Source organism: Brachypodium distachyon, chromosome 2, assembly GCF_000005505.3.
Source record: "Brachypodium distachyon strain Bd21 chromosome 2, Brachypodium_distachyon_v3.0, whole genome shotgun sequence".
NCBI lineage: Eukaryota > Viridiplantae > Streptophyta > Magnoliopsida > Poales > Poaceae > Brachypodium > Brachypodium distachyon.
The window spans coordinates 43,735,612-43,748,709 of NC_016132.3; the positions used below are offsets into that span (position 1 = coordinate 43,735,612).

The following is a 13,098-nucleotide window of genomic DNA, read 5'->3' on the forward strand; positions in this document are numbered from 1 at the left end:
CTACCTTGAAGACGAAAGTTCTCCCATCACTCTGTCAAGGAAGATCTCTCATCCGGCAGCCACTGAATCGCGCCCCAAGCACACAGGATCTTCCACCCAACCTGCCTCGTGACCACGCATCCAATGAGCAGGTGATCAATTGTTTCCGGCTCTTGATCACAGAGAGGGCAATTGTCCCGATGATCCAAACCCTGCCGTTCAAGACGGTCCGCTGTCCAGCACCTTTTTCGACACGCTAGCCACACAAGAAGAATTGGCAACGGGTTGGAGCACATGAGTCCCAGATTAAGTCCGAACCAGCCATCTCTACACTTCCTTCAAACAATGCCATATATGCCGATCTCACAGTGTATTCGCCGAAACTAGCTTTATACTACTAGATTTAATTGTGCTGGAGTCTACTTTGATTTTCTATGATACTTCTAATGCCGGGATGCTAGTTTTCCGTGGTCTGTCTTCAAGCTTGAAATGCAATTTCATGGGATCTCAGCCAACTGCCATGATAAGTGTTAAGTTAGCTGCGACAAGAACCAGCTCGGCAAATGATATGCAAATTACCTCAACCACTTGAATGTTTGAGGTTCTACTCACTCCGTGTCATGGTAAGTGACTCTAATTTGTCCAAATATGGATGTATCTATGTTTAAAAAGTGTCTAGAAACATGTACTTACTCCGTCCAACAAAGAATGTATTAACTTTGATTAAATTTAAATGCATCTATACACTAAGTTATATCTAAATACATTCAAATTTTGACAAACTTGAGACATCTTTTGTTGAACGGAAAGAATAATAAAAAGTCACTTAATATATGGGACATAAAGAGTACAAAAGAAGACCTTGCCCTCCGTCGTTGCAGTTGTGTCATTTGAACGCAATAGCTGCGAGAGCACGCAGGCCGAAACCAGAGCCTAGCTTGCTAGTACAATAGTGCTGGAGGCAAACAGGCCCGGCATGGGTACCTTCGGCCTCCTTCCTAAAAGGGTGAAACGGTGAATGGACAGTGACAAGTGGGCCTGGCCTGGTAGGCTGGTACGCAGTGCGCCCCATGAGCCATGAGACCCGCTGCCCATTTCAGGATACAAATGGTCGCTCCTCTTTTTCTCTACGCGCGCCCAATTCTAGCAAAGAACACGGAAACCCCAGGAGCACTTCCCTCTCTTTCACACACGCGCCGCGAGAAAACCCCAATCTCTCCGCTCCGCCGCGGTCGCCGGCCTCCAATCCCCAAGATGCCGAAGAATAAGTCGCCGCTCGTCGAGACCCCCCGCCGTCGGATCCGCCGGCTGCTCATCGACGACGACGACGACGACGACGACAGCGGAGACGGCGGCCGCGCGCGGGAGGCAATTAGTCCGTCGGTCGCCGCGGGCGGGAGCCGTCGCGTCGGGGCGGAGATCTCCGGCTGGTTGGTTCGAGACCCGCTTGCTCCGTCGTCCTCCGCACAGCCGGGCACCTTGCTGCGCAGCCGCGAGCAGGAGCAGCCCGAGATTATCGTCATCAGCGACGACGACCACGAAGACGAAGAAGAAGATGGTGCGCGCGGCGGAGAGATCCGGCATGGAGAGATCCCGGCGCGCGTTAAGGATGAGGAGTCTGAGGAAGGTTCCAGCGTCGACTGGGACGCGCTCATGTTAAGCGACGACGAGTCCACTGCTGCTGCGCCGCCCGGCACGGCGACGGGTGTGCCGGATGAGGAAGAAGAAGCGGAGCTGGAGGATAAGGATAATCTGGAGGAGGAGCAAGAGGAAGATGAGGAAGATGAATGGGAGGAGGAAGAAGAAGAGGAACGAGAAGCCGATCTGGAGGATATGGTCGGCGAAGAGGAGGAGGAAGAACAGGGGAAAGAGGAAGATGAATGGGAATTAGAAGAAGAAGAGGAAGAAGAACACGAGGAGACGGAAGAGGAGGAATCTGAATCAGAGCAAGATGAAGAGGCAGCCGAGGAACCGCGCCGTGGCGGGCCTAGAAATTCCGCGGCGGCTGGTCGTTATGCGCACAGGGCAGAGGACGGCGAGATCTTTGCCAAGAGACTGTTCGAAGGGTTGTGCATCTCCAAGGCGGCGGACACCTCGGCTGCGGGCAAACCGGTGGCCGGGCGGACGCGGTCACGACGGCGATGCCTCAACACGAAGCTGCTTCGGCAAGGCACCTACAACAAGCCATACTGCCTCGACACGCCGTCAGAGTCAGGCTCGTCCGAGGCAGAGGAGGGTGTCAACAAGACGCCTCCTGCTCCAGCGCTGTCCTCCAGTGATGAGGAGATTGAAGCGGACGCCGGCGGCCATGGTAGAACGGCGGCCAGGAAGGGAAGGCGCCGAGGGAAAAACCCTACCCCCAGTGACGACGATTCCGAGGAGCACCGCGTCGGCGGCAGACAAGGAACGGCGGTGAGAAGGAGGAGATGGCCCAAGGATAATACTGCTCAATGTGACCACGAGGAGGAGGAGGACGACGAAGCCTTTGTTCCATTCAGGAGGCCAAAGAGATCAGGAGCAGTCCCCAATCCCAGGGATGGATACTACGACCAACAGCAACAGGCCGGCGATGCTCCCTTCAAGAAGAGCTCCCTGATTCTTCCCAAGAAACGGTGCGGTGCCGGCCAGGAGCGAGAGACCTACGACGATCTGCTGCAGTCCATCTTCGACGAGATCACGAACCAGCAGAACGGCTCTGCTCCTCTGGACGATGGCTCTGCACCTGCGCAAGAACAGAGTGTCCCTGATACGTTGCCCCTGATATTCTCCTTCGGGGACGAGGACCAGGTGGTGAAGGAGAAGACGGAGCAGGGCAAGTTTGAGGACCTTCTGTGGGCAGAATTTGACTTTGCGTTGGAATCCACCAATGCTTGCTCTCATGCCTGCCAGGAGGAGGTAATAAGCTCTCTGCTCTGAAAAGTGAGTTTCAGTTGCCAATTATGTGAATGTGGCATTTTGCTTAGAAATTAGCTCTCGTGACCGTGCCGGATCTTGAATCTTTGTCGTATGCAGTTTGTTGTAGAAAAATAACCCAAGAGATATATCTTACGTTTAGCTAGACACTTTGGGGCTACATGACCCCAATAAGAGTACTCCAACAAATGATGTCTCAACTTTGACTAAATTTGAATACATCTATACACTAAATCATGTCTAGATACATCCAAATTTTGACAAACTTGAGACATCTTTTGTTGGACGCGGAGTGAGGTAAATCTTAAGTGAATAAGTAGAAGTTTATTACTCCGTAACAATCATTATGGTTGAACCCATGTTGTAAACGAAGGTGACCCCACTAGAGATTTTGGATGGCTTCGTCCCTTCCTCTGAGTTATCTTAAATTGTGGTGATTGCAAACCTAACTGGAACATTATCTGAAACTTTCGGTAACCAAATAACCATTGAGTGTATCATGTAGGAATAGCCAAACCAATATATGAAAGATAACTCTGAATGGACATCTTAGGATAACTGCACTGCACTGAACCATCATCATGTGCCTATTGTCGTCCCCCCTACAGTGCCATCATTGCACTGAACCGAGCTGCCGTAGGCGTGTATCTTGTATTTTCTTCCAGCATGCGTTGATGTAAATTCACCTCTAAATTAATGAGCATTCACCAGTGCTGATTGCTGAATGTGTCTTCAGAAAAAAAATGTTTAGTTTTAAACCGTTAGATGCAGGATCTGCAAACTTGGGGCTAACATTCCACCCAAAAAAGAGTGTGTGTTGGTGGGTTTCTTTTCCCTGCCTATTACTATAGCATATACACTTGTTTCATTTTAAGAAATAAGTGCAGAACTGCAGATATGTTTCATCTTCCAGAAATGTTAAGTTCTTTGCATCTATATTTATTGCTACTCAATAATTCAATTAGAAATAACATGCCACTGTTTTTTTCAGGGTGAAAAGAGCAATGGGGATGAAATTCACGCAGACAGAGCAACTTCATGCAAACGAGGGAAACATGATCTCATTATGGATGAACAAATAGGAATCAGATGCAAACACTGTGATTTTATCGATCTTGAAATTAGAGACGTATTTCCATCTATGGTAAGCAAAAGTTGACTTCAACACATTAATTTGACCTGCTTCAACATTACCGGATAGCATCAATACCTTTGAACTGTTCAAACCATATACCTTTTCTCCTTTTCCTCATTCAATAGGTGAAGTTTTCAATAGAAAGGGAACCAGCAATGAGTCTCAATTTGGATTTGTTCTGTGAGGATATCATAAAATCAATGGGATATGAAGGAACAAGTCATTTTGATATTCATGAGAGTGGCCTTGTCTGGGATCTCATTCCAGGGGTCCGGGAACACATGTTCCCACACCAGCGGGAAGGATTCGAGTTCATGTGGAAAAAACTTGCAGGAGGAATTGACATTCAACAGGTGAAACATACCGTGAATACTGATAGTACGAGTGGCTGTGTGATTTCTCATGCTCCAGGGACAGGCAAAACCCGTCTAGCGATCACATTTGTGCAATCTTACTTGGAGCTTTTCCCGTGGTGCAGGCCAGTGATAATTGCTCCCAGGGGGATGCTGGCTACATGGGAGCAAGAATTTAAAAAATGGAACGTGAAGCTCCCTTTCCATCTACTGAGTTCTTCTGGAATCCATTGGGATGAAGACAAGACCATCAAGAAACTGGTTGCACAGGACGAAAGTTTGGGCCAGAAGTTGTCCATGAACAAATTGAGCCAGAAATCTAGGCTAATGTTGAAGTTGGCCTCCTGGTATGAGGGCAGTTGCATCATTGGTCTAAGCTATTCACTTTACAGGAACCTTGCAAAGGGTGAAGACATGGATGGAGAAACGGTGAGGAATCTGCTTCTCAAGAATCCCGGCTTGTTGGTTCTCGATGAAGGGCACACACCGAGGAACAAAAAAAGTCTAATTTGGAAGGTTCTTGCAGAAGTCAGCACCGAAAAGCGGATAATTCTCTCAGGGACTCCATTCCAGAACAACTTCCTGGAGCTTTATAACATCTTGTGCCTGGTTAAACCGAAATTTGCAAGAGATTTTGCCTGTACAAGACTCAACAAAAAAGACTTTAGTTCTAAGAGAACCTGCCAATCAAGAGCAACACATCATTTGGAAGAGGATGAAGGCAAGGAATTCTGGAAATCATTAAGGATGAGTAACATCACTGATGATCATCTCAGTGAAATCCGGGAAAAACTGGACCCTTTTGTGCACATCCATAATGGTGACATTCTTCAGAAGTCACTTCCAGGATTGAAAGAATCTGTCGTGATTCTTAATCCTCTTCCTCATCAGAAAGAAATTATCACAATGATGGAGAAAAGTGCAGGAAAGGGTTTTCTTGATGCAGAATACAAGATATCCCTTGCATCTATACACCCGTTCCTCCTCACAAGTGTAAAATTGTCAGATGAAGAAGCATCTATTGTGAACAAGCTGAAGAGTTCACGGCTGGATCCATGTGAAGGAGTAAAGACGAGGTTTGTTCTAGAGATCGTCCGTCTTTGCAAACCATTGAAAGAAAGAGTGCTTGTGTTCAGTCAGTACCTTGAACCACTGTCCCTAATCATGGATCAGCTAACTAAAAAGTTCAACTGGACCGAAGGCAAAGAAATCCTGCTGATGAGTGGAAATGTCCGTGTTAAACAACGTGAAGCCTTGATGGAGGCCTTCAACGACATGAACAGTGAGGCCAGGGTGATGCTTGCATCAACAAAGGCCTGCTGTGAAGGAATAACACTTGTCGGCTCATCACGAGTAGTTCTCCTCGATGTCGTCTGGAACCCTTCTGTTGGAAGGCAGGCGATTGGCCGAGCCTATAGAATAGGCCAGGAGAAGATCGTGTACACATACAATCTGATCGCAGAAGGAACAAAGGAGAAGATCAAATATGACAGACAAGCCAAGAAGGATCACATGTCCAAATTGCTGTTTACAAAGGAACCACAGGCTGCAGGGTGCAACCTGACACCAGAACTGATATTCGATGATAGGATATTGGAAGCAATGACTGCACACGAAGAGCTCAAAGACATGTTTGTGCAAATTCTCCCTTCACATTGACTGTGGACCCTGTAGTTCAATCTTGTAAGTAGAAGCTTCCAAGAATTAAATGTTGGTAACCATTTTTTATGCGGCTGCTAAGTTTTTTTTAATGTTGTGTGTGCACAGGGAGGCGGAATATATAGATTCTACATTCCATCCATATCTGATCTTTGGAGTCTCCAAATAATAACTGGTATTATTCATATTGTAGTAAATAGTTGATTTAGGTTAATTATTTCTTGTCATGCTAAGTTGGCTTACATTGTAGTATTGCTTGCTTCATCGCCAGGTACTTCTACCTTTTTAAATTCCCTTCCATACCTTGCATTTCAAGCATGAAGACAATAAAAGGTTTCTTCATGGCATCCTTAAATCCCATGAAGAGAAGCATTTCATGGGATTAAAAGAGAATTATAATGCTTGCATGATCGTATCTGTCTTCATGCTTGAAATGCAATTTCATGGGATCTCAGCTAATTTCTATTATAAGTTTAAGTAGGCTGCAACAATCAGTTTGGCAAATCATATGCAAATTACCTGAAGTACTTGAAAGGAATATAAATAGTTTTCATTATCCATGTTTATAGGAAAGAATCGCTTTTGTGTATTTTGTGCATGATGTCAACTTCTTTTCTCAGGAATCTGAAACTTTATCATGAAAGCTGTGGGGATACTAGTTTGAATCTAAGTATAGTCAGTTCTTTATAGTTTTGTCAAAATAAAAGTTGTCAGTGCTGTTTTAAACTAAACCTCAACATGTATGGCAATGGCAGCTATTTCAGATTAATCTGTTTGAGTTTGATCAGATACTTATCCACCTTTGTAACCGACATAGATTTAGGTCTTCATGGTTGGGTTCCGGAAAAAAAATCAGAAGTTTCTATCTCAACTCAACCAAAATTTTGTCCCACAGTATTAGTATTCTAATTTATGCAAAGTAATAAAAGAACATCATTAATATAGTATAAAAATAATAAGACACTTGCTCACTTTTTAATCATATGAAAATTTTGGAGGATGGTATTCTTTACGTTACAAAAGGTGCAAGCTGCAGCTTCCTATCGAGTATCAGTGGTATATTTTGTGAAGATTGTTGAATAACACAAGACCTTGCTAGTGTTTAGGTTATATTACGAATTTAGCATGGTATCAGAGCAGCTAATTGCTATTATAAGTTTATGGGAAAGTGGATCCTAAAAGGTTTTGCAATTGCAGGGAGATGATCAACAGGATGCACTGGGTAAACGGCACGCAAAAAGGGTGATATGCGCCACTTGGTGATGGCATGGTGGTACTGGTACCTGCATTTGAACTTGTATCCAGATGACCATCACATCCATGTTAAAAATTTGGAACTTCAATGATAATTAGCTTGGCAGATGAGGCGGCGATCGTGTATGGTGGTATTGGAGCTGTCTGAAATTCTGAACGATTTGGATCTCTTGGAAATTTTCTCCTTTCAGCATCATCTCATCTAAGATCCCCCATTCAATCCCTGGAACACATAGTTCATATTGCACATTTGCACCAGCTCATCCAGGGCATGGACTCATGTAGAGAACCAATCAGTGCGGAAGTGGCTGTCAATCTAAATGTTATTCGATTATTTGCGAATGTAAGCTGCGGCGGCCAAATGGTTTTGATATTTGAGTCTGTGTAGCTTTCTTTCTACCTATGGATCATCAAGCATGTGCTCAACGATGGTTAATTCGGGAACATATTGCCTGAAAGATGACTGTAACAACTTTGCCACTAGTTCACGGAAATCAGAAAGGCAGAAAGCTCCTAGAAAATTACTGACTACCGTAACTCTCATCAAACCATCGAAGCAGGGTTTCAAATCACAAAACTGGTTAAGCATCTGAAATCATGAATATAATTGCCTCATATATCATAATCTGGAATCTGGATATTATTTCAATCTTGTTGCTGCAAGTCTAAAATTATCCACATTGAAAAGAAATCAACACATTACAAATTGTAGTGTTTCTGTAGCTGCACAAGCACCAAACTGTAACCCAAATGAAAACATTGCACACACCAATGTGAAGTGTGAATAGATACTGCAAGAGCGGTTACACACATGAGCATAGACATGGCCAATTGCCAAGAACAGTCTAGCTAGGCGTACTTGGCGATCTCGTCGGCGAACACGGCAGCGTGTGGCTCCTCCACGCAGCGGAGCATGAGCCGGATCCCGCGCTTGGGCGTCGGCGGCTTGAGGTAGATCACTGACGCAACGATGTTGACATCGTCGTTGAGCGTGAAGACGTACCCAGGCTCACCAAAGCCGTAGTCCACCTCGTTGAACCCAACGCGGCTCCAGTCCGACACAGTCACGGTGCCGTAGTCCAAAGGCACATTGTAGTGGTCGTCCTTAGCGCCGCCGCGCATCCAGTCGGTGAACCGCACGGTGAGCGCCTCCTTGGCCTCCCGCATCACACCGACCACCTCCGTCAATGCCGCCTCCCGGATGGTCTTGCTGCTCCGGGTGATCCCCACAGGGTACACGCAGTTGCCGTAGTAGCCGTCCACCGACGGCAGCACGCCCTGGAGGAGGTGCCGCGTGCTGGCAGCGAAGCCGAGACGGACCTCGGCGGTGTCCGGGAGCTCCACCGCCAGAGCGCGGCACTTGAACACCACGGCCGTCACCGCGTCGAAGGTGGAGCAGGTCTCCCCACCAGTCGCGGCCTTGAAGTCTTCCTTGATGCGCGCGATGTTCTCCGGCGAGATCTCGACCACCTGGGTCACGAAGTTGAACGCCGTGAACGACGGCGGCGGGCCGCGCGGCAGCTTGGGTGGATCCGGGATCGCGTCGCGGTCCCACACCGGAGCCACCGACGGCGCTGGGAGGCCACGGGCAAGCTCGCCCGCCGCCTTGAGGAACTGCGCCGCGCCCTGCCCGTCGAAAACCAGGTGGCTGAAGCAGATCCCCACGGCGAATCCACCGCAGGTGAATTTCGTGACCTACGATACAGCAGCGATCAAGTTTAGCAACTTCAATTCGTCCGGGAACAACTATCAAATCGGATTGGATCGGGAGAAGACAACCACTAGATGAGGTGTAAATTAGTGCTAATCGCGTGCGAACCTGGGCCATGAGGATGAGGTCCTCGAGCTTCTCCTCGGGCGGAGGGCGAGGGATGAGTTCCCCCTTGGGAATGAGCAGCGGCCTCTCGAGGCCGTTGACATCGGCGAGCGAGCAGCTCGCGGCGGCCTCCACGAACCAGACGCCCTCGCCTGTGCAGTCCACGACGAGGTCGCCCGGTGTCGGCTCGGCGATGCGGCCGGCGACGGGGTAGTAGGGCACCAGCGCCCTCGCGAACCCGTCGCGCATCGCGGCCACCTGGTCCCCGGCGCTGGCCCCGTCGGTGGACGGGGGGAAGACCTGGATGAAGTCGACCGAGACGCGGACGGCGGCGGTCTTGTCGATGGAGGAGAGCGGGAGCGCGCCCCGTGGGGTGGGCCCCACCGGAGGGACGAGCGCCGGCGGCGACTTGGAGACGGTGGGCGCGGCGTCGGCCATGGCGTCGTGGGTTGGTGGGAGGGGGAAACTGGAAATGAAAGACGCCGCGTGAGTTGGTTGCTTTGCCGCTTTCTCTCCCAGTGAATGGAGGTTGTTGCCGTCTGGCGTCTGCTCTCTGCCTCGGTGGTGCACTGGTGCTGGCTGCCACGAGCGACGAGCTCAATTCTGGTTTGAAAAGTTGTTGACTCTTTTAAGACGTTGTTAGGCAGATCTGATCTGATCTGATCTGTGTGCGAGTGGTCTGGCGCTGCTTTGGTTTGTGGATTTCACATGCTCTTCTCATGCTACTCATTTCTGGTTCTACATCGGTTTCTGTGCTGATCTTCGCCAGAGATTGATAAATAGCAGATGAAAGCTTCAACAATAATGTCAAATAGATCATCTAACTGGAACTGAGAAGTAAGAACATTTCATAAGGGAATCATTTGTTTACAACTTCAACTGAAAATTCTACTAGCTGTAACATGGTGATGATCATTGCATTCACTGATATCGAACCCTCTATTACTGGTTAGGGAAGAAAATAATTCCTGGACTCAGGAGACAGAATAGTACTCAACTGAACTGAAAATACTATTATGTCAACAATGTCAATACATGTATAATGTAACATGGTGATAATCATCACCTGTGATGGTACACAGTACACAGACACGGCCAACCCCTGATTTATTGGAAGCAAACTCTGAAACAAATAAACTCAATACAGAAAAATACAACAACTCCCAATCCCAGGTGTGAAGTATTATGGACGTAAATTCACGCACTCTACGCAAGCTTCTGCAATTCCTCGCGGAACACAGCGGAATGCTGCTCTTCCACGCACTGCAGCACCAGCCTGATGCCCTGCTTCGGCTTGGGCGGCTTCAGGTAGACGACGGACGGCACGATGTTCACATCATCGTTCATGGTGAACACGTAACTCGGCTCACCGAAGCCGTAGTCCACCTCGTTGAAACCCACGTGGCTCCAGTCTGTGACTATCAGAGTGCCATAGTCCAGCGACACATTGTAGTGGTTCTCCTTGGCACCGCCACTCATCCAGTCGAGGAACCTTGTTGACAAAGCATCCTTGGCTTCCCTGATCGCTGTGACGATCTCAACTAGCGACGCTTCCTTGACATCCTGACTGGTCTTGGCAAGACCACCCGGGTACACGCAGTTACCATAGTAACCTTCCACTGAAGGCAGCACATTGTTCAGCAGGTGGCGTGTGCCGGCTGCGAAACCCAGGCGGACGTCAGCTTCAGGTGCAAATCCAATGGCCAAGGCACGGCATTTGAAGATAATGGCAGTAACCACATCGAAAGTGGAACATTTCTGGCTGGTCTCACTCGCAACCTGGTCTTTGACACGCTTGATGCTGTCAAGAGAGATCTCAACCACTGACTTCTCAAAGTTGAAAGCGGTGAACGACGGTGGTGGTCCAAGAGGTGGCTTAGGAGGGTTGGGAATGGCGTCACGGGACCAGATGGGCTTAAGTGATGGCTCAGGGAGCCCTCGTGCCATCTCGCCGACTGCTTTCAGAAACTGGGCTGCGCCCTGCCCATCAAACACCAGGTGGCTGAAGCAAATACCCACAGAGAATCCACCGCAGGTGAACTTAGTAATCTGAACATAAAGAAAACAGAATTTTTGATCATTGGAGACACTACACACGGTAAGTTCAGTGCTAACTAGTCATAGAGCCTTACAGTAGCCTCTGTAGAAAGGGAAATACTGAAACAATGTGACCTGATCAAATAGTGTATTTACCAACAAAAACCCCCACTTATTTTGTACCTCTTACCTCTGATATTGTATTTTCCATTCTAGTCGCAACAAATTGGTTAGGGAGATTAATTGTAGCTCAAGTGAAATAAACCAAAAACATATGATGCATATACACAGTGAATAAATTTGAAGTGTGCATAGACTAAATATAATGACAGTTGAAGATTACGTAATCAAACATTTCCAGATCTTTATTCAATCTTTAAATGCTCTAAAGCATGTTTGTATTTAAAACTGTGCTTGCTCTAATGTTGAAGAAGATACCATTTTTGTCAATTTGTCAAGTAGGTTGTTATCAACAGTCTGATACTCTGATGAAAGCTAGAAATCTTGATGGATGTGCTGCAAATCAATTAGGTAGGCAGCAAGAACAGTTTGGAATTGCATCATGTCTGGATCTCTGAGATTTCTGAGGTGATGGATCTCAAAAGTCAGCAGCTTAGATCAGCTCAAGCAATTCATGGCCATGCCATGAGCCATCACCTCCTCACATACATGTCGAATCCTTAAGCTGACTGTTCTATTGCAGCAGTTAGCTAGAAGAAATTCCGGTGTCCCGTGATTTATACAGTAATCGAGAAATTCACTAGAGCTGTTTATGCACGCCATGGCTATTGTCAGTTTGTCATTGTCATTTCCAGATTTCCTAGTCAACGACGTTACTCGCCAGCCGACACCCTCCTCTACCCAACAGATCCAGAACACCTAACCTCCACAGGATTCAGATCCAAAACAGAATGGCGCTCCGAATTTATCACAAGCAAATGAACCAGGGAATGCAGGTGACCGAATCTGACCTGGGCGAGGAGCACGGTGTCCTCGAGGCGGACCTCGGGCGGCGGGCGCGGGAGCAGCTCCTCCTTGGGGATGCAGAGCGGGCGCTCGAGGTTGCGCGCGTCCTCCAGCGTGCAGCTGGCCTCGGCCTCGACGAACCACACCCCTTCCCCGGTGCACTCCACCTCGGGCTCCCCCTGAACCGGCTCCGCGATGCGCCCGGCGACGGGGTAGTAGTGCACGAGCGCCTTGGCGAAGCCCTCGCGCATGGTGGCGACCGAGGCGCCCTGGTCCCGTGGTGCGTCGGCGGAGGAGGGGAAGACCTGGATGAAGTCGACGGAGACGCGGACGGCGGCCGTCTTGTCGATGGAGGACAGCGGGAGGGAGCCACCCGGGGTGGGGCCCGCCGGCGGGATCAGGGCCGGAGGCGACTTGGTGACGGTGGGCGCCATGGTCGAGGCGGTGGTGGTGGGTGGATCGCCGGAGGAGGATGTGTGCGTGGCGCGGGAGTTTGGTGCGGGAGCTGTGTCCCCCGGTTTATTGACTTTGAGAAGGTTATTGACAACGACCGACGACTTCGGTGGTTGGACTTGCTCGCGAAACATAAATCAAGCGGGATTAAATCCCTGCCGGGAGTAAAATCATAAAATTACCCGATGTAATGTAGGAGTACGTACACCTGACTAAGCTGAGCAGAATTTGGCAATCATACCGGGGAGAAAAATAATATTACATCCATTCCTAGATATAAGAAGTGATCAAGTTTATAGAAAAATCTGCTAAGATCTACAATTTCAAATGAGTATATTATGAAAACATATGATCAGTTTAGTAAACTTATTTGGAGTTCTAGACGTTAGTAGATTTTCTTGTAAACTTGATCAAACCTGAAGACATTTGGCTTAGGATAAAATTACGACTTCTTATATTTAGAAAGAGAAGGAGTATATTAGAACATGACCATTTGTCATAGAGCCTATTTTGATTCTACAATTTTTAAAACA

At 48.0% G+C, this 13,098-nt stretch overlaps 3 protein-coding genes across 3 annotated transcripts; 1 reads left to right on the plus strand and 2 right to left on the minus strand.

Annotated features, from left to right (window-relative positions):
- Window positions 1-1,391: 1,391 nt before the first annotated feature.
- LOC100842951 (SNF2 domain-containing protein CLASSY 3) lies at window positions 1,392-7,851 on the plus strand. Its single transcript, XM_024459270.1, has 5 exons — window positions 1,392-2,874; window positions 3,884-4,036; window positions 4,153-6,063; window positions 6,148-6,214; window positions 7,237-7,851. The coding sequence occupies exons 1-3, from the start codon at window positions 1,633-1,635 to the stop codon at window positions 6,037-6,039; spliced, it is 3,282 nt and encodes a 1,093-aa protein (XP_024315038.1). The 5' UTR covers window positions 1,392-1,632; the 3' UTR covers window positions 6,040-6,063; window positions 6,148-6,214; window positions 7,237-7,851.
- Window positions 7,852-7,915: 64 nt separating this feature from the next.
- On the minus strand, window positions 7,916-9,768 carry LOC100826859 (acyl transferase 5). Its single transcript, XM_014898046.2, has 2 exons — window positions 9,113-9,768; window positions 7,916-8,988 (listed from the first exon to the last, which is right to left on the minus strand). The coding sequence occupies exons 1-2, from the start codon at window positions 9,545-9,547 to the stop codon at window positions 8,143-8,145; spliced, it is 1,281 nt and encodes a 426-aa protein (XP_014753532.1). The 5' UTR covers window positions 9,548-9,768; the 3' UTR covers window positions 7,916-8,142.
- Window positions 9,769-10,096: 328 nt separating this feature from the next.
- Window positions 10,097-12,637, minus strand: LOC100827162 (acyl transferase 9). The gene is made up of 2 exons (XM_003569310.4): window positions 12,118-12,637; window positions 10,097-11,158 (listed from the first exon to the last, which is right to left on the minus strand). Exons 1-2 carry the CDS (start codon window positions 12,544-12,546, stop codon window positions 10,316-10,318), a joined length of 1,272 nt encoding a protein of 423 aa, XP_003569358.1. The 5' UTR covers window positions 12,547-12,637; the 3' UTR covers window positions 10,097-10,315.
- Between the last annotated feature and the right edge of the window lie 461 nt (window positions 12,638-13,098).

Bases quoted from the DNA above. Each gene is read 5' to 3' on its own strand.
- LOC100842951 (XM_024459270.1), top strand. From the start codon at position 1,633: ATGTTAAGCGACGACGAGTCCACTGCTGCTGCGCCGCCCGGCACGGCG. The intron at 2,875-3,883 runs GTAATAAGCTCT...TGTTTTTTTCAG, and splicing joins CTCATGCCTGCCAGGAGGAG to GGTGAAAAGAGCAATGGGGA. The intron at 4,037-4,152 runs GTAAGCAAAAGT...CTCATTCAATAG, and splicing joins GAGACGTATTTCCATCTATG to GTGAAGTTTTCAATAGAAAG.
- LOC100826859 (XM_014898046.2), bottom strand. From the start codon at position 9,547: ATGGCCGACGCCGCGCCCACCGTCTCCAAGTCGCCGCCGGCGCTCGTC. The intron at 8,989-9,112 runs GTTCGCACGCGA...GCTGTATCGTAG, and splicing joins ACCTCATCCTCATGGCCCAG to GTCACGAAATTCACCTGCGG.
- LOC100827162 (XM_003569310.4), bottom strand. From the start codon at position 12,546: ATGGCGCCCACCGTCACCAAGTCGCCTCCGGCCCTGATCCCGCCGGCG. The intron at 11,159-12,117 runs GTCAGATTCGGT...CTTTATGTTCAG, and splicing joins ACACCGTGCTCCTCGCCCAG to ATTACTAAGTTCACCTGCGG.